This window comes from Enhydra lutris, unplaced genomic scaffold (genome assembly GCF_002288905.1).
Source record: "Enhydra lutris kenyoni isolate GAN:26980312 unplaced genomic scaffold, ASM228890v2 scaffoldscaffold22, whole genome shotgun sequence".
Lineage (NCBI taxonomy): Eukaryota > Metazoa > Chordata > Mammalia > Carnivora > Mustelidae > Enhydra > Enhydra lutris.
Window position 1 is genome coordinate 25,925,098 of NW_019154106.1, and position 23,929 is coordinate 25,949,026.

General features: G+C 47.2%; 1 protein-coding gene across 1 annotated transcript in view; it reads right to left on the reverse strand.

Moving 5' to 3' along the window:
* Positions 1-23,929, reverse strand: part of LOC111149749 (low density lipoprotein receptor class A domain containing 3) — a 166,140-nt gene that overhangs the window by 112,220 nt on the left and 29,991 nt on the right. Inside the window, exon 4 of the mRNA XM_022506995.1 lies at positions 3,031-3,156. Coding sequence (XP_022362703.1) covers positions 3,031-3,156 — 126 coding nt within the window. The remainder of the gene's footprint in view (positions 1-3,030; positions 3,157-23,929) is intronic.

Genomic DNA, 23,929 nt, shown 5'->3' on the forward strand with positions numbered 1-23,929 from the left:
TTTCCTATTCCCTCCCTCTCCCATCAGAGTCCCATGTAACTGGAAAGGATCAGAGAGACAGTGGAGCAGGAGGACCTTGGAAAAGCAACTCCATAAAGTTATTTATGAACTTTTAGGCAGATCCCCAGGTGGCACGTGCATGGGTCTGGTCCTAACTGGCACACCCAAGACTTTGAGAACCAAACTCACAGACCACCGTCCAGGTCCCAGACTGACTGGAGGGGGTGCAGAGGCAACACAGATCCAAACAACACTGCAAAAACAGCTTGAAAACAATTGAAACCGCTATCCACAGAGGGGCTGTTAGGAATTTGTGGCCTGACCCATAGGGTCATTTGCTTAGTAAAACAAAAATATCAACACACTGTAGGCTTGAAACAAAACCCAGAGTGTCATACATAATCATCGAAACATCCAGAATATAATCCAAAATTACTTCTTTGTGAAAAAATCAGGAAAATCTCAAGGGAAGGGATAATCGACAGATAACACTGCCAAAATAGGACAGATGTTGGAATTACGTGACGGAGACGTTAAAGCAGCTAATTCCAGAAAGACTCCCAGCAAGCCAGCAATCACACAAACTCTCGACACAAATGGAAAATATGGGGTCTCCGCAAAGAACCCAGAAGATATAAAAAAGAACCAAAAGGAAACTCTAGAACTAAAAAATGCAGTAACTGAAATTTAAAAGAAAAAAAAAACAAAAAATAAAAACACCCTGTATGGGCTCGAAAGCAGATTGGAGATGACAGGGGAAAAAGTAAACTTGACAAGAGGCTAATGGGAATTATCCAACCTGAACAATGAAAGGAAAAAGTTCGATTAAAAACTGAACAGAGGGGGCGCCTGGGTGGCTCAGTGGATTAAGCCTCTGCCTTCAGCTCAGGTCGTGATCTCAGGATCCTGGGATCGAGCCCCGCATTGGGCTCTCTGCTCGGCGGGGAGCCTGCCTCCTCCTCTCTCTCTGCCTGCCTCTCTGCCTACTTTGATCTCTTTCTCTCTCCTTCTGTCAAATAAATAAATAAAATCTTTAAAAAAAAAAAAAAAACTGAACAGAGCCTCAGGAACCTGTGGGACAATCAGGAGATATCCTAAGTTGTTATCCGAATCCCATAAGGACAGAGTGCTTGAAAACAATTTGAAGAAAGAGTAGCTGAAAAGGTCCTAAGTACAGAAAAAGACGAAAACTTAACAGATTCAAAAAGAACCCGACACAGAATAAACTCAAAGAAATCCCCATAGCCACACACACTATCATCTTAGCTGCTGAGAGCTAGACTAGGAGGAAAAAAAAAAAAAAAACTTCAAAGCAGCCAGAAAAATGATGCATTTTCTATGGGGAAACCATTTGAATGACTGCAAATTTCTCATTGGAAACCACGAAAGCCAGAGGAAGTGAAACAGCATTTTTAAAGTGCTTTTAAAAAGAACTGTCAACCCAGAATTCTATATGCAGTAAAAATATCCTTCAGGAATGAAGGTGAAATCGAGACAGGGTCAGATGAAGGGAAACTAAGAGGATGTGTTGCCAGCAGACCTGCTTCAAAAGAACGGCTAAAGGAAATACTTCAGCCAGAAGGGAAAGGATACCAGAAGGAGAGCTGGAACATCAGGAATGAAGGAAGAGCAACGAAAATGGCAAGTCTCTGGGTAAACAGAGTAACAGACTGTTCTTTTCCGCTGGAGTTCCTCAAAATGCACTTGAGACTTCAAAGCAAAAATGAAAACATTGCCTTTTTTGGGTTCTGAATGTATGGAGATGTACGCTCTCAGACGATCAGAATGTAAAGAGATTTATGGAGGGAAAGGGTTTTCCACATTCTACTTGAAGTAGTACAGGGTTGATCCAGAGCTGTCTGTGAAGACACGGATGGCAGGTCCCAGGCGTGGTCAGCCCCACCCACTCCCTAGAAAGTATCCCAACTGTTTGTTGTCTAATGTTTTCATGAGCCACGGACGATCCATTTCTTCACCAAAGTTACAAAACAGATACTCTAATTCTCTCATTCTTCCACGTTAGTTGGTATTCTTCAGTTAAAAAAAAAACCCCCAAAATCTTTCCTGTCTGGTGGCTATTTAATTACTCAGAAGGGGAACGCATGGAGAAAAAAGAGGGTAAATGCTGGATTCTCCTTCACTGACCCGTTTCAAGACAGTGAATTAGAATCCACTATTTTTAGATGGTAGATATGCCAGAGGGAAATGCTAGTTTAATCCCCTGAGTTGAATTTGGAATGGATATAATTAAGTCGTTTAGACAATTAAAAACCAATATCCAAACATTTAAATCATACGCAGTCTTTAATACGACAGGGAATATGTAGGATAGCACAATCAGTTAGAATATATATTCTAGAATGTAACACTTGCTTTTTATTGCCATCGAATTACTCTCTAGTATGTACATGGGAATACATGTATATATAAAATTCCCCCCGTAGACTCTGAGATCCCCATGGACAGTAGGAAGCGGAGATCAAGCTGATACACACTTACCAAAGGACTTAGTGAAATACAGAACAAGTACATCCTTGGACATCCTAAACGAAAGGTGGAATGCCAGTAAATAGGGTCTTCCTCTTTATGACTCACAGCTTTGTTTTAAGTCACTAGGGGTTTTCAAAATCAATTACCCCTTGCCAGGCACCACATTGAACACTTTTCAGGTATTGCCTCGTCTAATTGCCACAATGACCCAGGAAGCAAGCAGGCTCTTGGCGTCCCCATTTCAAGAGACGAGGAAACCACTGTGCAAGGACATTATAAAGCAGAGCCAACCCAGCTTAATCAGGGCAGAACACAAACCTCGGGCCAGGCTTTCCGGCTCCAGAGTCATTTTGCTCAGTCAAGCTGCTACCCTCTTAGTGACCTACATTCTCCAGCTAAGGTGGGTTTTTTTCCCAAGCATTCAACAGTCTTGCTGGGTCCAGGTAAGGAGAGAAGATGCCCGAGCCCACAAGAGGGAGGAGCGGGGAGCAGGGCCCATCACAAGGAACAAGGGAGGGGCCAGGCACTCCTGGTACTTACTGCAGTTCTCCTCGTCGCTGCCGTCGGGACAGTCCTCGAACCCATTGCACTGGAAGCGGCCGATGATGCAGTGAACGCCGCTGGCGCAAGGGAAGAACGTCGGGCCGCATTTGGACTTAGCCTTGGCTGTAGGAGGCAAAACGAGACAAACAGCCGCGGTGAGGAAGTTATGCTTTCTGAGCCCTGGCATACCCATCCTGCCGGCTCTGAGCGCGCAAAAGGGTCTCTTCACGTTATTACGGAAGTCCCCCAAGATCTCCTACCATCCCCCACCCACGGTCAGCACCAAGCCAGGCTGAGAGCCCTCACGCAGCACCCTCAAGGAAGGGGGTGGCTGTGTCCGCGGTATTTCCAGGGCCCCTGCACAAAGTGGGGCTCAACCCTAATGTGGGGCACCAATGAATGAATGGGTGAGCAGATGGGGGATGGACACGCCCTACGCTTATGGTGCTGAGGAACCCTTCACAATTCCTTCCCTGACGGTCAAAGCCCTTGTCTGCGCTTATTTTTTTTTAATAAATCTTTAAAGATTTTTATTTATTTATTTAACAGAGAGATTACAAGTAGGCAGAGTGGCAGGCAGAGAGAGAGATCACAAGTAGTCAGAGAGGCAGGCAGAGAGAAAGGGGGAAGCGGGCTCCCTGCTGAGCAGAGAGCCTGATGCGGGTCTTGATCCCAGGACCCTGAGATCATGACCAGAGTCGAAGGCAGAGGCTTAACCCACTGAGCCACCCAGGCCCCCTTTCTGTGCAATAAGCACAGAAGGCTTCCCACTCTAGGCAGCATGGCCAGCGCTTTCTGTGGATTCTCCTATTCAATCCAGTCAGCAACCACCCAGTGGCATGGTGTGCAGAAAAGGATGAACACCAGCCCTGAGATGGCGACCCTTAGAGAGCCTTGCTTGCCTGCAAGGCCGGCCCCCACGTGGCTGGCTTCCGGGAACTTGGACTTCGGGAGGGCTCGCACCAGTCTCCCCTAAGAATGGCTCCCCGTGCCTCAGCTCTTTATGGGAACGGTGCAGTTGATGCTGAACACCTGCTTTTCTCCTGGGAGCTTGGGATTGCGTAGATGCTGGGCACATAGCACCTGCGTAATGAGCCTGCGTAACCAGCCCCCGGTCAGAACCCCAGGCACGGAGACTGCAAGGAGCTTCCCCAGGAGAAAGCACTTCTCTCCCGCTGTCGCGACTTATTGCTGGGGAATTAGCTGTGTCCTGTACCACCTCTCTGGGAGAGGACTTTTGAAATCTGAACCTGGCTTCCTCTGGGCTTCTCTCCTTTTGCCTTTTCCCTTTGCTGACTTTGCTTTGCATCCTTCATGTGACTACACGCCACATTCCTGGAATCCTCCCAGCAAACCCCTGAGCCTGGGGACAGTCGTGGGGACCACTGACAAGGATGGACATGGTTCTCATCCCCGTGGCACAGGTGTGCTTTGAGGCGTAAAGGGACTTTCCTAAAGCCACACAGTTAGAAAATGCGACCCAGGGGTGAGGCCCCGGCATTAGATTTCAGAAGCCACGCTCTCAACCAGCTCAACTGTGTTGCCTCTCTGCCAGTCTGTGGCTTCTCACGACAGAAGCCAGACTCCGGCTCAAAGAGATTCTTCTTCCGCTCCTGCTGTACAAACAGTTTGAACAAAAACTGCTGTAACTCGGCCTTGATGGAGTGTCCTACTAACCAAACAGCCCTGTGGGGTCACGGACTTTCCCGGGAACAGTGCTGGCTGCTCTGGCTTGTGATTACGAGGTATAAGATGAGATCTATGGCTGCATCCCAGAGAGTGGGCCCCGACTAGCATCCTCTCCTCTCCTGCCTTAGACGCAGGACCCGTGGTCCTCAAGAAGGAAGGGCCGTTTCTTGGGAACAAACAGGCAGTAAATTATCTTCATGTTCCTGTCATCGGGAACATGCCAAACTTTAGCAGCACGATCCACAATCAACAAGGTTTTAAGGTCTGGGACGTGCCCAGGTTTTAAAAACTCCCATCACTTTGTTTTGACCCAGGACTTCTGTAATGGTGCTGGTGAGCTCTTCAAAAGCAAAAACTTGGGAGACAGCGGCTGGGTTCAAACTGTGGCCCTACTTTTTATGAACTTGGGCAAGATTCTAAATATTAGTGAGTCTCAGTTTCCTCATCAGTAAACTGGAGGTAACATCTACCTCCCGGAGCCCTGGGAAGGATGTGATGAGATAATCTATCCAAAATGCATATTAGCACAGACCGTGGTACACAGCAGGTGCTCAATTAATGGTAATGCTTATGCTATTTATAATCGTCATCACCATTAATTATAGAATTTTAAAATTACTTCTTGGGCTGCTCATCATTTTACGATCGCCAAAGTTAAAAAAGCTCATTATGGAAGATCTCTATGAAGTGATATGAAATGATCTCCAGGATACACTGTTATGTTGGGGGGGAAAAAGCAAAGTGCAGAAGAGTATTTATAGTATTTTAACCCTCTGTATGGGCAAAAGAGACGGATATAAGAACAACTACACGGATTGGTTCATCTGTGCATAAGAAACATGGGAAGGACAAACCCTGGTTATGTGCAGGGGGCGGGTGGGACAGGGGTGGAAAGAACGGGGAAATGAGACTAGAATGAGGCACCCGGGATGAGTCTCTACAGCTCTGACTCTTAGAAGCCCAATATTTCACATACCTAAACAGTGAACCATTAAAATCATCCGCATGCATGTATGTGGGCAGACACTCAAAATAGGACAGAAACAGCAAAAGTGAGCATGACTGGATTACAGATGCGTAAGCCTACCACGCTGAAGGTTGTCGGGAAGAACAGAACCAGCCTAAGTAACTCAGGGAACCATTATTTTGCCTGGATTCTATAAGGCTAAGGAAAAAGAATTGTACACAAATAGGGCACTTTACTTTTACCTGTCACAGGGGTATGGATTAGCAGTTCTGAAACTACCTTTGTGTGTACTAGCACTGAGCAAATAAGTAAATATACTGCAAATAATAACTGTGAGGTCTTTTGCTCCCAAGGAAGAACTTAGAAATAAGGAAGGTGGAAAGGCTAACTGATCCCTGAGGCTTTGTACTGGAAGTAAAGGCATCAGTATGAAGTCAAGATGTGTAAAGACGGACAGACAGACAGATAAATAGGCAGAAAGACATACAGCTAGATAAGAGAGAGAGACAAATATTTATAGAATTTTTAAAAAAGATTTTATTTATTTGAGAGAGAGAGAGAGAACAGCGCACAAGAGAGCACAAGCAGTGGGGAGAGGGAGAAGCAGACTCCCTGCTGAGCAGAGAGCCTGACTCAGGCAGGGCTCAGTCCCAGGACCCCGGGATCGTGACCTCAGCTGATGGCAGATGCTTAACCGAATGGGGCACCCAGGTGCCCCAAGAGAGAGAAATACTGGTCTGGTGTGTGCATGGGTCAGCATACATGCATTTCCTAGTTCCATCTGCTAAGAAAGACGAGAAGCAATAAACTCCAGGAGGAAATGAGCACACCCAGCCCCAGATCTTGGTTTCTAAATACCATTGTCCAATAAAGGGAACGAAGGCTCCTTGGAGACATGATTAACTCCAGGGGGAAATTCAAGATCAACCGGGAGTGTCTTGTGTTGCCAGAGAGTAAAGAAGTGCTCAGAATATGTTGGGGGTAGGTCAGAAGGACACAGGAGTCAAGCCGAAGGAACTCCCCAAAGGCCAAAGCTATGACACTTTAAGCAACAAAATAATGATAGTTTTGGGCTATAACCCAGAGAATTCAATAAATATCTGTGAGTCCATACTGGCATCATAAATCATTGGAAAAATAAGTAAATGGGGAAGAAGGGAAGTTTTTCCTTCTAGAAGAATTTCAATGATTAAACAGAGAAGAGATGTAGGAAACAGAAAGTCACCATTTAGCAAACACCACGGTAACAACAGTTGGAGACAAGACCCAGTGATGGATGCTCACATGAGAGGACCGGCTGGCCTTGCTCTGGCCGCACTTTTGGGGCCGCTGATAGGCTGCTTACAGGCTTTGACATCTGCGAGCTGTTTCCTCGTAAACCTCCATTCACAACATCACTGCCCTCTCGGCAGCTTAACACAGCCTAAAGCCCCTCCTCCCAGCATCAGGCAGGTCTGGACACCTCTCCAGCACAGGCCCACCTATGCTCCCTGCCTGGCTACGTGGGCCTCCTTGCTCCTCCGGGAACTGTGGCACAAAGTCCCACCTCAGGACCTGCGAGCACCCTGCCAGTCCCCCAGCCTGCACTGCCTTTCTCCCAGGGTCGCGTGGCCCATGCTTCCACTTACTCAGACATTCACTGGACTGTGGACCCAGAAACTCGGACTCCCACCCCCTGCCTCTCGAGCCTTCCCTCTGCTTCTCCTTCTTTCCCTATGAAAGGATGTGGCCAGCTCTGTGCTGTGCTGTTTGAATGATGACCATACACTTGTTTGAATACTTTCATTCACCACTTTCGAAGGAGCTGTGCTATATAGTGCTGATGCTGGCTAACAGACACCTGCTGAATACATAAGGGGGTCTATAAAAGAGAGAACAGGACTGGGTCACAAGAGCTAGCTCACTGCATGCTGACTATGGGCTACGCATTACGATTTAGGTTTTACAAAAAGCACCTCATTTACTCCTCACGAAAACCCATTTCACAGATAGGAGAGCTGAGGCCCAGAAGTGAGGGAGCTTGACACCGCTAAAAAACAGAGTCAAGGCTCAAATGTTGCTCTTGACTCAAGCGCTGTTCGGCCTCTTTAGATCTAAGCCCTGGTCCAGCTCCAAAGGATTAGACTTCAGGACACGAAGAAAAAGAATACGAATAATTATAAATGAATTAGCTACCATTCAGTTAGCCAGCTCTTCGGTCCTGCCCCTGAACCCTTTCAAGAATTACTAATGAGACCTGCTGCCTCGTCAGCGATGCTCCATTGCTGTCTCGGTCAGGGGAAGCCCGATCCGTTATGATTCACACCTGCCCCATCGGACACCTGCTCAGACGACCTGAGGGACGGATCACAGGCGGCCAGCCAAGCACCTGGCTGAGGCTCGGAGGGAAGCCAGCTGCTTAACGGCAGCTGTCGGTCGCCCCTTGCCTCCACCACCCACTGTGGGCTCAGGGTGGCGCTGGACCAAGGCCGGATGGTCCTCCCCTGGCCCCATTTCCCAGAAGGAAATTTCCCAGAAGGAGAGATTTCAACATGAAACTGTGCAGCCACTGCCAGAAGGTGGAAGGCTGACTACATCTAAAATCGCCCTGACGAAGCTGGACAGGGTGCCTCCGTGCCACTGATGACCTGATTTCACTATTTTTCGAGGACTTGCTCCCTGAACCTTCCAAGGAGGCAGCCTTCACCAGAGGGAGGACAAGAACCACCACCCCCTCTCCTGGAGCTGGGTTTCATGCCTGATCCATGTCCTCTCCCTCCTTAGACCCTGGATGTCACAGTTCTGATTTTCAGGATGAGTAAGATAAAAAAGAAATTTTTTTAAAAAAACGAGATGGTTGGGGGGCGGTGGTGGGCCTGGTTGGTTAAGCCTCTGCCTTCAGCTCAGGTCATGATCTCAGGGTCCTGGGATTGAGCTCCCCATCGGGCTCTCTGTTCAGCAGGGAGCCTGCTTCCCCTCCCCCTCTGCCTGCCTCTCTCTCTACTTGTGATCTCTCTTTCTCTCTGTCAAATAATAAAAAAAAAATCTTAAAAGCAAAAACAAAAACGAGATGGGGGTGTGTAAAGGGCTAAAACAGAGGCCGACTTTTTGTTTTAGGACTCACGCAAAAATCTGCAAACATCTCGACTCACTACCATCCTCCACAGAAAGCCGCTTTAGCCTCCAAAATGCAGGACAAACGACACAGGAGTCCTCGGACCAGGATGTGGGGACTGTGTGAGGACTAGAGGGGAACCAGGAGACATCCGGTGTGACCGCGCGGCGAGGCACACACAGCAGACCCCCGATCCTCGCAGGCACAGCCTCGCCAGTAGAACTCCTCGTCTTCCACAGAGGAGAAAACGGAGGCCCCAGCAGGCAGTCTGCGCTGTGCCCGAAGGCACACAGGTATTCAGGATCCGGCTGGTGTAAAACCCAGTCCTCAGTCCCCGAGTCTAGCCTCCGGCGACAACAATGTGCTTTCGAGTCACGCACTGCCAAACCCCAGCCCGGGGATCCGGTTCGGGCGACAGCCCAGAAGGCTGAAAGCCAGAACGCTCCAAGCCTTGGGGAGAAACGCTCTGGACCCGGCATCATGCCTACAGCTCCCAGTCTGCCCCGAAAGGGCTTCATGTGGGTCCTGGAGCACGCGGGGTGACGGCGTCTGTGGCCACCGTGCAGGCCCTCCCCACGCGGTCCTCCCACCGGAGTCGGACGGGGGCGGCCATGCCAGAGCCACTCTGTTCAGCCAGGAGGGCCGGGAGCTCGCTCGTGAGAGCGGCTGCATCTCTCCAGCTCTGGCAGATGCTCCAGCCATAAACACGGGTATTGGGGGTCTCTCTTCCAGATGTCTGCAGTGGGCCAAATGAGCAACAGCTGCCCTCTCCACTCCCCCTTCCTGCTCGCCTCCAGTTCCTGCTCCGGGATCCTGCCAGCATGTGCCGGTGACAGTCGGGAGAACCAGAAGCAGGAGCCTCAAGCTCTTCTGTGAAATGACCATCCTGGCTTTTATAGACTCATGGCAGCGCTCACCGTGAAGAATTCCAACTACAGAGAAAATGCACGAAGGTCAATGTAAAAATTACCCCAAATTGCTGTCACTCAGCCAAAGCCACTGGGGCCACTTTGGTAAATGGGCTCACAAAGCAGGGTCCCAAGAACTACTGTGTGCAGATGGCTCGGCCCAGGACCTCGGCAAATGCAGTCGGTCTGGAGGGGGCCTGGGATTGCCTATTTCTCGGGCTTCCAGGTCATGTCAGTGCCGCTGATCCAAGCACTTCCATTCCAAACAGCTAAGGACCAACGGTTTTGTTCACTGTTCCACCTCCAATGTCCAGACAAGTGCCTGGTATACACGTTACTCAGTCATTACTGACTAAATCAATACAGAGAAATCTGAGCATAGAGTTTGCTTTAACGCACCCAGGAAACACAATACCGTTCGAAACTGGCTTTGGTCACTTCCCAATATAGTGTGACGTCTTTTCATGTGGGTAAGTACAGGCCCACACTATCCCTTTTATCACCTACAGAGAGTTCTAACTGCATCTCTGTACCCGTAAGTCCCAGGGCTGATGGACACGCACACATAGATGCACAGGTCATTCTCCCCACTTGTATGGTAGCTTTTAAAGGTATAACCGCTAGGTCACAGGACATGCATGTTTCACATTCTGGCACCCTTCTGATCATCGACCGCCTCCTCCCAGAGGAACCGGTACTGTCTTCTGGCCACAGCTGGCCCCAGGAACCGCCTCTGGCCCTGGATCGCCCATCGGAGACAGGCGGATCTTGCCCTGCTGGCGAAGATATTCCAAGAAGCCCACAGGCTGAGAACACCCCACAGCTCCTCTGTGTTTATGTTAGGCTGTCCCCTCCCTGCACCGGGTGCTCTATTAGTCTCCATTTATCTCTGTCTCTCTTCATTGTAACATCTGTGTATTTCATTACTTTGCCAAGTAGGGGACATTCCTCTCCAGTCAAGGAAACCATGACTCTTCTTTTAATCTTTTAAAATTTGCACTGGGTACAGAGCATCAATCTTTGCTGAAATTGGTTTCCCTGGGTTACGCTCATCACGGGCTCATGCAAAGTGTCCCTCCTTTCAGGAGCTGCCCCTTGAGCGAAATTTCTCAGGCTGCATTATCACCTCTAAGGGCCCGACGAAGGGCAGGTTCTTACTCCAAGGACGGCCCTGCTTGCCAATATTTCCTTAGAATGTCCTGTCCTGTGAGGCAGTGTTTCACAAAGAAGGGTGTCCCTGATCCTCCCGCAGAAGAATCTTCAGGGATGCCTCTCCCCTCGGGGAATCTACATTCCTATTAAGCACAGAGGATTCCAATGAACACTCCCATACGACCACCCCACCTGACAGTTCTACCGATATCTTAAGTTCCAAGAACAAATGATCTCATCAGTCCTTTCTTTCTGATGTTGCCACAGCACAGATCAGCAACCACTCCAGGAATTGTGGCTATAGGGCTCCTGTGAGGCCTCCTCTGGCCACCACCCCCAGTCAAGTCTAGCACTCATATCCCAGATAGCATCAGAGAAACCATGGGCCTCTTCTTGATCTTTCTCCGTCTCCACAGGTTCTCTCTTCCTCCGTGTTCACGTGCAAGACACAAAATTACTGCTTGACGTACAAAAGCAAAAGCCGCGGGCTCCTATTCAAATGGTTGCTGTCCTAACAAAAAGGCCCTTTTAGAACTTCAAAACCACTTTAACCAGTTCTGTCCGCATTTTAAGGATTTATGCTTTACCTGTGCAAAATACAAGATAGGGATGAACTGCCCAACAAATGTTTACTGTCCCTTCTGGCAAATAACAAAATAGTCCTGAGAATCTGCGGTATCTTCCAGGTGGAGTCAGTTCTGTGGTGACTCACAAAATACTCCCCGAGAGTGGAGAAAGGACGAGTCCATGAGAATCTGTATGCAGTGCCATGAGTGCTCTGATGGGGGAGCTAGAGGACACCCACGCTCCAAGTGAGGCAGAGACTGAGGTCAGAAAAGGCTGCTCAAAGGAAAGCAGACGTCAGCAAAGATACTTCACACACAGCTACGGTGGAAACCAGTGTTATGTTTAGACACTGAGGCCTTGCTCATTTATTCATTCCACTAACATTAGTTCACAAACTCTGTGTCATACCTGCAAAGAATAAGGGTACACTGGAGACAGCTCTGCCACAGAGAAAAGTTTAGTGCTGGTGGAACTGTTCCAAGAAGGAGGAACAGCGTGTGCAAAGGCCCAGAGGCAGAAAACAATGTGGATGAGGAGAACTGAAAAGAGGTCAGTATGAACTTGCTTCTTGGATCAGTAAAAAGTACCTGGTATGTTTTCTTTCATTAAAAAAATGTCAAACCTAATAATACATTATATGTTAATAAAAATTTTTTTAAAAGGGTGAAACCTGATTTCTCACAAGAAATGTGCCATGAGCTAGTTGCAATGCAGCTCACACTGAAGATGTGAGAATTATCTACACCAAAGTATAAATTAGACAAAAAAATCAGATTATAAAATTCATGTAATTTGAATCAACATGCACAATGCTCTCCTTGCCTTCCCCAAAGTGAACGCCTACACGTAGCATCACTGGCTTAAAACTTCACAAAAAGTAATGGATCTAAAATTGCTACTATATTCAGTCCCTTGGTTCATTTTGTAAAATGTCAAACTGTGGTTCCCCTGAAAAAGTCAAACATGACTTCATGGTTAGAAGCAAGGAAGCAAAAGAGCCTTATAAAAAAGTAACAGACTTTTTAAAAAAGCTTATGCCTGGATTCGCTAAGAAGTCTAGAAGAGGAAAAAAGACAGGTGTTTCATTGTGGTCCTGATGCAGAGGACAAACCTCCAGAAAGCTAAAACCACACCTGGAATCCGAGCCTTGGCACATTCATTATTGCCTGAGCAAAAACAGCCCTTGGCTTGTTCCAGCAATCTGACTGCCTGACTACCAGAGCGAACTCTGAGTTTTATCAATCAGATATCGTGATGTACTCTTTTCCCCTCAAACAACATACTGGCTGCTTCAAAGATACATACAGAGAGAGCAAAAGATCACAAGCCTGTTGGAATATAAATACAGAAAGAAGGCATCTAACTGTGACAGCTTCAACAGAAGACTGGGTAGAAAATTCTTTCTAAACATCTCCTCTTCTGTAGGAATAGGAGGTGTGCAGCCTTGGGACTAAGAAATCAAAGAGCTTAGGGTTCAAAAGCATCTGGGTTTCTAACCGCATTCTGCCACAGAACAGCTGGGACCCCGGACAAGTCACTGAACTTCCCTTGACCTCAGTGTCCCTGTCTGCAAAAGGGGCATAAAGATACCACAGACTTCATCAGTTGTTGGAAAATAATATTAGATTTTGCATGTAGAGAGAACAGCGCAAGGCTTGATATCTAGAAGGGATCTGATCACATCTTCCCCTCCCGAACGTGGTCCATGGGTCTACAAACCGCTCTTCTTCCCATATATGGATGGCCCCGAGAAAAATGAGGTGGAAACCAAAGTAACGTTTAGACTAAGGCCTTCCTCTTTCAGTTATCCATTGGATTCATGTTAATTCCCGGGCTTTCTATGCCACACATCGGAGCAAGTGTGGTTGCAAAGAGCATCAAATGGTCAAACATAACTTCTGCTAAGCACGCTGCCCCCAGCTAAGGAGCACCTGGCCAAGAAGAAGGAAAAAAACAAAAACCAAAAAAAGAAGAAGAAAACAAAGGGCAATAAGGAGATCACTGCGATGAGATGTGGTAAGTGCTTTGTAAGCTGTACCAACACTTGCTTTTCAACACTGTCCTACAGTCGGGTGAGAGGTCAGCCTGTCAGGGTTCAAATGCTGCCTCCACCGCTTGTTGGACGCGTGGTTTACGGCAACAGATTGCACCTCTCTGTGCCTCCATTTCCTCACCAGGGAATGGAGATATTAACAGGACCTACACCTCGCTGCGTTGTTGTGGGGATTAAATGAGACAATACAATGATCGCTTAGTCTTCCTGTGGAGCACAGTATTAGCTACGATGCTTAATGCTGTATTAGCTATGCTTACAGGTAGTACCTATTAGCTATTATTACTTAACAGGACACTACAAAATATAGTGTTATATATAGCGTTATAGAATATTGGGAAATATTATTACACAGCATTAGCTATTATTATTACTGTGATTATTTATTACTATTATTTTCAAACAGTTTCTGCTCCAGCCTGGCAGGCCCAGGATGCACGGCACAAAGGAGCACGATGTCAGCTGCCTGGGAGATTGGTAGGGGTGTGCTGGTGAAGAGCGAGAGAGAAGGACCCTCCAGGCAAAATAAATGATGTGAATAAAAGCTCAAAGCTGCAACAGGGTGGGCCCGACTGTATAGAGATATGGGAAGTTTAGGGCATGTCGAACATGGATGGGGCAGGAGACAGGGGTAGGAGAGGCAGGCAGGGGTCTGGACACTTAGCTCAGGAGCCAGCCAGGGGGCATCTTTATAAAGGAAACTGACATGTCAGATTTGTTTTTTATGAAGAAAATTTTTATGGACTCATGAGGATACGATGAGGCTCTGTAACATGGAAATATCCTCCTCTCTCCCAAAAAGCCCCAAGGGAACTGAAGAGCCAAGTCTATTACCTTTGGGCTTTCAGGAAAAAGGGCATTATAAACAATAAGGGGATTCAAAGTGCCTGTCCTGCCCCTTTAAAATTTTAAGAATGAAAGACAAAAGTCCGAAAGTCTGGGGTTAGGACATTATCTTATAACCTAAAGGGTTCCCCCCACCCCGGGTTATTTATTTTAGCTATTTGTGATGCACATACATATGGGCATGAAGGTATGTTTGTATGTCTACATAAATTGGAAGGAAAATTCCAGAGAACCCGCAAGCAGGAAACCAAGACATTCCCAACTGAGTCTTCTAAAGACAAAGTTTGAGAGGAAAAGCTCTGAAAAGATAATAAATAAATGTGGGCCAGATAACTTAACTTCCAGAGGCTTTTCACTGCTTGGAGGAAAAACTTCCTGACAGTGGATCAGAATCCCTGGGATGAAAAACAGATGTGGGAACAGACATGCTAGAACAGACTATCTCCAGTTGAAAAAGACTACTTTGATAAAGGTATCATCCAAGAAAAAAAAAGGTGATATCCAAAGGACAACTCCTAAGAAATGGTGAGGGGGGAGGGGAAATGAAAAAGAAAAAAAAGTGGAAGGAAGGAGAAGGATGCGAGAATCAAAGTTCTCAGGTCTGAATAAAAATGAATAAAGGAGAACCTATTCTACATCACTTTCCATCTTGCTGGGCAACAAGGGCCATCACCTTTGCCCAAAGAAGGTTTGACTTTTCAGATCCTCTACCCACTCCCACCCTCTGAGCCCTTGGCAAACACTCAAGTTTTTCTTCCCAAAACACCTTCATTTCTGTGCATATTCTCTACCTTCAGCCTTGTGAAAAGAAGTTCACTTCTGATCGGCCTCCTGGAAGTGTCTCTGACAGCCCCCCTCACCTGCCCCTCCCACATGTCCTCTCCAACAGAAGAAGCCTGGAGCTCAGACCCTGTCTCCTGAATAGTTACTGTGACGCCAGCAAAGAGGGCCAGAGAAAGGCCTACGATAAGGGATTAAACCGTTGGGAGACCCACAGAACAATGGGGCGTGCTTTCAGAGACTCGAAGCGCAATCCTTGTTGGCTAGTGCCAACAGGGCGAGAGAGGGGAGGTGGCTCTGAAAAGCTGAGCAGGGGGACATCCTGTCTGTCACTGCTTCAGGAAAATACCACTTAACCCCCCACAAATCTGGCTCCAAGAAAGGCTTTCACCTAAGGCATCTGGAGGTTTCCCTGATACCTTCAACACCAGTCACAGGAATCACATCATCACATGGATATCACCTGCTGGTAGCTATGGGCTGGCTTTAAAAACAAAACACTGACCCTCCACTCTTCTATCCTATGACAGCAGGGACTCAATCCTGACTGCACATTACAATAACCCAGGAAGCTTTTCAAAACAAACAAGACAAAACCTATCCCAAATCAAGGGAGCTAGAGTGACTATACTAATGTCAAACAAAATAGAAGCTAAGACAAAAAAGTTCCTAGAGACAAAGAAATGGTCAATCCATCAGGAAGACATAATTCTATATACCTAAAAATAGGGCTCCAAAATACAGGAAGCAAAAACTGGCAGAACTGAAGGGAGAAACAGATACTCAAACAGTAAGAGTTGGAGAGCTTAATACCCCACTTTCACAACGGATGGAATAACCTGGCTGTAGATCAACAAGAAAACAGATGACAGGGGCACCTAGGTGGCTCAGTGGGTTAAAGCCTCTGCCTTCGGCTCAGGTCATGATCCTAGGGTCCTGGAATCGAGCCCCGCATCTGGCTCTCTGCTCAGTGGAGAGCCTGCTTCCCTCACTCTCTCTCTCTGCCTGTTTCTCTGCCCACTTGTGATCTCTGTCAAATAAATAAATAAAATCTTAAAAAAAAAAAAAAAGAAAGAAAAAGAAAACAGATGACATGAGCAATCCAATAAACCAACTACATCTAACATCCATAGAAGTCACAATCCAAAAGCAACAGGACACACATTTCTTCTCAGGTGCACATGGAACATTCTCCAACGTATTCCAAACCTATGATGTTAGGTCATAAAAGAAAACCTCAATAGATTTTAAAGGGATAAAATCATTTTGTATGTTCTCTAATCACATTTGAATAAAATGAGAAATCAGTAACAGAAGGAAATCTGAGAAATCCACAACTATGTGGAAATTTTCAATAACTAGCAAAACCAAAATTAACCATGTAAAATTGCCCGTGATTACCAATACTGAAATAACCAATGAGTGGAAGAAGAAAATAGAAATAAAATTAGAAAATACTTTGGCATAAATGAAAACAAAAATATAACATACCAAAATTCATGAGATGCAGGTAAAACAGTACTGAGAGGGAAATGTATAGCTGTAAATGCATATTTTTTTTTAATCTCAAATTCACAAAAAAAGTTCCCCCTCCAAAAAAAACTCTTAGAATTAACAAACAACTTCAGCAGGGTTGTAAGACACAAGATGAATATACAAAAATCAACTGAATTTCTATATGCCAGCAATCAAATATCCAAACATGAAATTACTGAAATAATTTTGCTTATAATAGCACTAAAGCAAATAAAATATTTAGGAATAAATTTAACAAAAGAAGTATAAGACCCGTACACTGCAAACTACAAAATGCTGTTCAAAGAAATTAAAGAAATACTGTTCAAAGAAATTAAAGAATTAAAGAAGACAATGCATATTAAAGAACTGGAGAAAGATAACCCACATACGTGGATTAAAAGACTAAGTACTGATAAGACAGCAATGCTCTCCAAACTGATCTACGTTTATGGATCAACAAGGGTCTAGAAATAAACCATCACTTTATCAATCAAAGGATTTTTGACAAAGTGCCAAGAAAAGTCACTGGGGAAAAGACAGTCTTTTCAGAAACAAATGGCTGGGACAACTGGATGTCCACTTGCAAAATAAGGAAGTTGTACTCCTACAAGTCCATAATTAATTAACTAATTAATTAATTAAAAAGATGAAGCATGATCCAGCACGGATGAACTTTGAAAACATCATGCTAGGTGAAAGAGCTAGATGCAAAGGCCACATTATATATGACTCCATTGTTCAGAATAGGGAAACCCACAGAGACAAAAATATACCAGTGGCCCCCCAGAGACTAGGGGAGGGAAGAATGGGGTTTCTTTTGGGAGTGATGAAAATGTTCTAACATTAGGTAGTAGCAAGAGTTGCACACCTCTCTGAATACAACTAAATAAAGAAACAAAACTCTGTAAGAACTTCTGAGATCTAGGAGAGTGGGGACATCAGAAATGAAAAAGTTGTTCTTTTCCAGGAAGATACTAAATTGGCCAAATTCCTCCCCAGTTCTTCTGGTTTGCTCCCCAGGCAACATGTGGCAATACTGGGGGTGGGATGGGGCCCCCGGCTGGCTCAGTAGGCACAGCATGCCACTCCTGATCTTGGGGTTGTAAGTTTGAGCGCTATGTGGGGTGTGGAGATTACTTAAATATAAAATATTCTGTAAAAAGTATTGAGGGTGGGAGGGGAGGAGTGAGGGATACTGGCATCCAGTAGGTAGACCAGGGAAACTACTAAATGTTCCACAATGCACAGGCCACTCCTCACCCCCATCCCCCCCCCAAATAATTATCTGGACCCAAAACGTCAACAGTTTCAAGGGCAAAGAACCCTATACCAGGAAAAGATCAATCCTGAACTTTTGCTTTTTCTGATTTAAAGAAAGAAATAACGCTCTGTTAATGGTAAAACAAAACAAAACAAAACACAAAGGGCTAGGAATCAAATAGAATCAGGATCCAAATCCTGATTCCACTCCTTCCCAGAACTGAGACCCTGGGCAAATTACCTACCTGCCCTGGGCTTTACTCCCTTGTCTGTAAAATGGGACAATGAAACTGACCTTACAAAGTAGCTGTAAGAATTAAATAAGATGCCTGGTATCAGTAAGGGCTAAGAGCTTTCAATACTATAATTATTGTATTTTTGTGAAGCCCCAAAGTGGCTTAGAACCAAGAAATGGGTGACTGGGTCATCTTAAAATAGGCCTATTTTCTCCAGGAACGATTAGTATATATTAGGATGTTTTATGAGGTAATAAGCAATTGAGATTCAACAGTTGACATCCTTACTGGTATATTATGCTCTAGCCAAAGAGGGACTAAATACCCCGTTGCCATAGTAATAAAAAGTTTCTGGGAGTCTGACTTATTTTCTTTCCAGCAAATGCTTTCTATTTGTCAGGCTACACTGCATGTCCAAGTTCACTGCATGGGGAAAGGTGGGGGAGGGGATCTCTTCCACCCTACTCCTCAAAATCCAATTTACTGTTGTGGAAATAGCACCAAAAACAGGACAAGAGGACGGGCTGTCTTTGTTATGGGTCTTCTTTGTAATGGAGCTCACCAGCTAGGAGTGGACAGAAATGGCTCAGTAAGACATATTAAACCACCCGGGCTTTCCAACACCTCCACTAGACCTCACCCTCACCGAAAATGAGGGAGAAAGATAAAGAAACTAACCCTTACTAAATGTTTACCATGAGTCCTGAGGCACTCTGGTGGACTTTATTCAATTTATATTCCACCAAAAAACTGAGAACACTGCTTACCCACACTGCATAGAGAACACTGACAATCAGAGAGATTAACGTGCCCAGGGACACACTTTCCACATATATTTGTTTTTGTGCCATATCAACCCATAAATTGTTTGAGCTGGTTTAGGAAAAAAAAAAAAATCAGTAAAAACCAAGGAAAATGGGGACACCTGGGTGGCTCAGTCAGTTAAACGTCTGACTCTTAGCTTCAGCTCAGGTCATGTTCTTGGGGTCATGAGATCAAACACCATGTCAGCCTCCACATTCATCGGAGTCTGCTTGAGATTCTTTCTCCTCCTCCCTCTCTCCTCCTGTTTTCTTCCCCCTAATCACACTTTCTCTCTCTCTAAAATAAATAAATATATAAAATCTTTTAAAAAAGGAAAACAAACTGTTACAGGAGGAGAAAAGCAGGAGAAAAGAAGGTACCAGACAAAATGCATTTCATAGTCTTACAGGATGCTTAGCACCAGGGCTCAAATTTTCCAGTGAGTCTCCTAGTGGCCAAAGCAACAAAGGAAACATAACAAGGAGTCAGAGTAAAATGTATAGGACACTAAAACCTAACCATTTAAGAAAAAAGGCAGTGTTGGGACTCTCCTCATAACCTAGACATAAGGGAATAAACCACAAAACGTGAGACAGTCACAAAATCTGAACCCAGAGCAGACAAAATCCCAGCTCTGAAAAAGTTGGTGTAACATGTGTGTGCTCAGGAAGGATGGGTGGGAAGGCATCGCTTGTATTCCTCGTTCATTTCCTCAACAAGCAGTGTGGCTGAGTGAGGGGACGACTGAGATTCGGCAGTTAGACTGCTTCCGTTCCAATACCATGTGGCAGCATGATCTCCTGCAAGTTATCTAATTCTGGTGCCTCAGTTTCCCCGACTGTAACAGGTAGGCGGTGATCATAGAGCCAATCTTATAAAGCACTGGTGGGCCATAAATGTAAGTCACTTAGAGCCCTTCCTAGGCTCCATTGCATGCATGTAAGCTATTACTGTCCGCCCTGACCCCCGCTCTCACCACACTCCATGTCCTCAGCAGGAACAGACACAGCCCTGCACCAGGCAGAGGTGGTCCCGCCCTCAAGGAGCTCTCACAAACAGAGAAACAAAATCAGGCAGTGCCAAGTGCTCCGTGGCAATGTAAGAAGATGTGATAGTGGGCGCGTGGTCGGTTTGAATCATCAGGAAGGGAATTTCGGAGACAGAAGCAGTTCCAGTGAGATCTAAATGACAAGAGCCAGTAAGCCACACAGGGATGAGAGGGGAGAGCAGCCCGGGCAGAGAGCCCATCACAGAAACACACCGATGACAATGACCAGCAAGACCCTCCAACAGGAAGGATAGAAGGCGGGGATGGAGCCGAGTGCCCAGGGGGCGAGGTAGGGAAAGTAGAAACCAGGTCTGGCAGGGCTTCCTCAGCCCAGCGAAGGAGTCTCGGTTTGATTCCAAGTGAAAGCAATGGGGGAAACATTACAGGAGAGTGAGTTTATTTACTTCTCTAAAAAGATCATTCCGCCGCCCTTTGGAGTGGGTTGAGGCAAATGAAGCAGGAAGCCATTCCAGGAGGCGACAAGAGTGCCTGGAGCTGTGTGGGAGTGGGGAGGATGGAGAGTGGTGAAGAGACGCAGAACCTTCTAGACCACTGCTGATTTGGGGGCTGGAGCAGTCCTTGGTGTGGGGGGCTGTCCTGTAAACGGTAGGACATTCCGCAACATCCTTGGCTTCCACCACTAGAGGCCAGCAGCATCCCCAGTTGTGACAGCCAACAAAGTCTCCAGACGTTGCCAAACAACCCAGGGGAGCCAAAATCACCCCTGGCTGAGAACCGTTGCTTCAGAGGTAGAGCTGACCAGGCGTGCTAGTGGATGAGATCAGGTAGGGGTAGTCAGGTAGTCAGCAAGACAGGCCTCAAGGATGATCCTACGTGTTCACTGGTAATAAGGTAAGGTCTTCTCCAACGTTCGCAGTGCCTGCCTTCTCTGGCATGGGACCCACTTAGGATTTTCATGGTCACTGTTCAAACAGTCCACAGAGCCAGCCATACCCAATGGCAAAGAGGCAAACGGACTTAAGGAGCTTGCAGTCTAAGGGGGACACAGACATATAAGCAAGTCAAGTCGGGACAGGACACCTGTCTTAGAAGAACCCAAGAGACCAAGCAAAAGCATGAAGGAGAACATGGCCCTTTCCTCCAGGGGAGGCACCCTGGAGGCTAAAGGCTGTGCTGGAGGACAGAGGCCCAGAGAGAAACAGCATGTGCAAAGGTACAGGGGAACGAGCCTGGGGGGGCTGCAGATGCAGTGGAGGCAGGAGCTACAGCCAGTGAGACAGGCAGAGCCAGCCGGGAGGCCTCTGTGAGTCATACTCCAGAGTCCCCCATGCCTCCGTGGGGGACCCAGGAGCTACTGGAAGACTTGTTATTCATATTCCTCACAGCTAAGGATTAAACAAAACCTTCAATGGGGGTATCCCAGTGAGTGCTACAGTATACCAACCCCAGTGCCAGGCACTCACTGTGCACAGACGAGGCACCCCATGCCCTCCTCCACAGGAGAGAACGGCAGCCTAGGGAAGTTGAATGACTCAGTCGAGACTTCTTAGTGGACAAATGTCAGGGCCAGGTTCCAAGTCCAGACTGGCTGGCTCCAGAGTCCTCTGCCTCCTATTTTAAGCAAGGGAGTCGTACCATGATCTGATATGTGGTTTAGAAGATCATTCAGGAAATATATATTTGGGCCTCACTAGTTTATGGAAGTGGAGGAAGTCTCCAAGGTGAGGGGAATATTAGATGGAAAGGAAGGAATTTATTCCTGGTGAATGATGATGCAGGAAACAGACCAAGTGGGTTCCCCACCAGGGTGAGGGACAGCTCGGATACACTGGATGGAACCCCAGCAAGCAAAGGATGGATGTGGAGAATGTGGTCCATGGTGTCCGACACGGCTGGGGGGCCGGGTAAGGTCAGATCTCAGTGCTGGATCAGACAATTAGAAGTTCGCTCTGATCTTTCCCAGAGCAAATTCATTACCGTAGTGCCTGCGAGAGGGCCAAGTCACATAGGAGAAGGACAGAGCAAGGGACTGTGGGACTCTGATCTGAGGGAGAGTCTGGGGCCGGGGAGACACTAAAGGCAGGGAGGTGCGCTCCCAAACCCAAGGACAGGTCAGACTCTCCCGGGGAAACAGGATGCACACAGAGTGGCTTAGCCCCAGTCCAGGCCCTTCGCCAGGTGGCCTCAATCCGCAGATGACTCTGACACCCACAGAGGCTTAGGAGCCACTGAGCGGGGCGGTGTTTCTCCCAGGGCGGTCCCAGACACATCTGCAGTTCCACGGTCCCATCGGCAAGCTGGGGACTGGGGTTTGCCGGAAGGTCCTGAGAAAGCACTTACTGAGGCCTCGGGATCAGGGATCATTCTGATGCAGCCTGGAAACCACGGCCTCTAGACCCTCTCTGCTCACGGTGTAGACAAGCCACATTGGCAGTCTGGGGGCAGGGGGTGTTGTTAGAAATTCAGACTCAGCCTTGCACCACACTCGTTCCATTAGAATCTGCAGCTGACCAAGACCCCCATGCCTTTCTGATATATATACATGATGTTCAGGAGCACTGGACTCGAACAGGAGGGTCCTGGGGGAGAGGGAGAGGTATGCAGGCACCCTCCTGCCAGACCTATTCAGCGCAGATTGCCCTGAGATTTGCCTGCAGCTGATTTTTACAAAGACAGCAAAGAAGCACTGACAAGAGCCTCCATACGGGTTCCGATGCTTCAGGCCCCTGCTGCGCCCTCCGGGCAGAGGAGCAAAGTCAGGCATAACTGCAGACACTTCAAATGCAGTCCTTTCTCGCACGGGAATGGGATTAGAAGGACATCCAATATGCACTCTTTTTACAAAAGAGGCCGGAAGCTGCATGGAGAGCCTGGAAACCCTCCACACCTCTCCCCACACATCCGCCATGGCACACACTTACCTGCAGGGGGCAGCAGAGCAGACAGCTCAACCTGTTCCTTCAAGCCCGTCTGCGATCCTAACTGTCCCCCAAAGCTTCAGCCAACGACTTAACTTCTCCAAGCCTCAATTCCTCATCTGTAAAATGGGCATACCGGCCAGACTGACCTCCTGGGGCGGTTGTGAGGACTGAATGAGACCAGCCACGCAGAGTCTGTGTATAGCGGTGGTCCCCAGTTCCAAGTTTTACAGTCTGACCCCACAGCCCCTGCAGTAGTAACAGGCTCACCCCCTTTCTGCATAAGCCTCAACCAACCTAAACCCATTGGCACAGGTGTATGCCCCCGTGACTAAAAACCATTCTGCATTTTCACAAAGGGAAGGACATTTGATTTTAAATCACAGGCATCAGTAATTGTAACAGGGGATGGAGAAGGTCAAAAGTCACTTGACAGATAAGAAAACTAAAGCCCAGAAAAACCAGAGTGCATCCCCAGGGCAACAGTTCCTTCCTTGCCCCAAAGCACACTAACCAGGAGGACCAGAGGCTCGCGTCCTTTACGGGGCTCTGGGATCTCCTCTGAGCTCAGGCACCAAGGCTGTGAAGGAAGAGCTGAGCAGGGGAGGGATGAAGGTGCTGTGTGCCACCCCCTACCCCCGGGGCTGAGCTAAGCTCAGTGAGTGTCCCTACAAGCCTGGAATTAAGCGGAGAAGCCGCTGAAGCTGCCGGGTGCCCCATGTTCCTGAGCATGAAAGCCGCTCATTAGCCCCTGCCTCTCGTCTTTAAATCCGAGCAAAATATCAGCATGAAGGCTGAGCTGATAATAACAGGTATCTACACCAAGGCTTAGAGAGAGAGAGAGAGACAGACACGAGGCTCTCCCAGAGGTCACACCCCTTGAGACCCAAAGGAAAAGGAGAGAGCCTGGCGGAATATTTACCCACAGAAGAACGATTAATTAACAAGGTGGAATTAGGGTGGGGGAAGCTGAAAAGGAGGATAGGAGGTCAGCCTGTTAAAGCAAATCAGGCGGGTGACCCCTTTAGAAGTCCTGAAGGAGAAGTTGTGTGTGTGTGTGTGTGTGTGTGTGTGTGTGTGTGTGTGTGTGTGTGT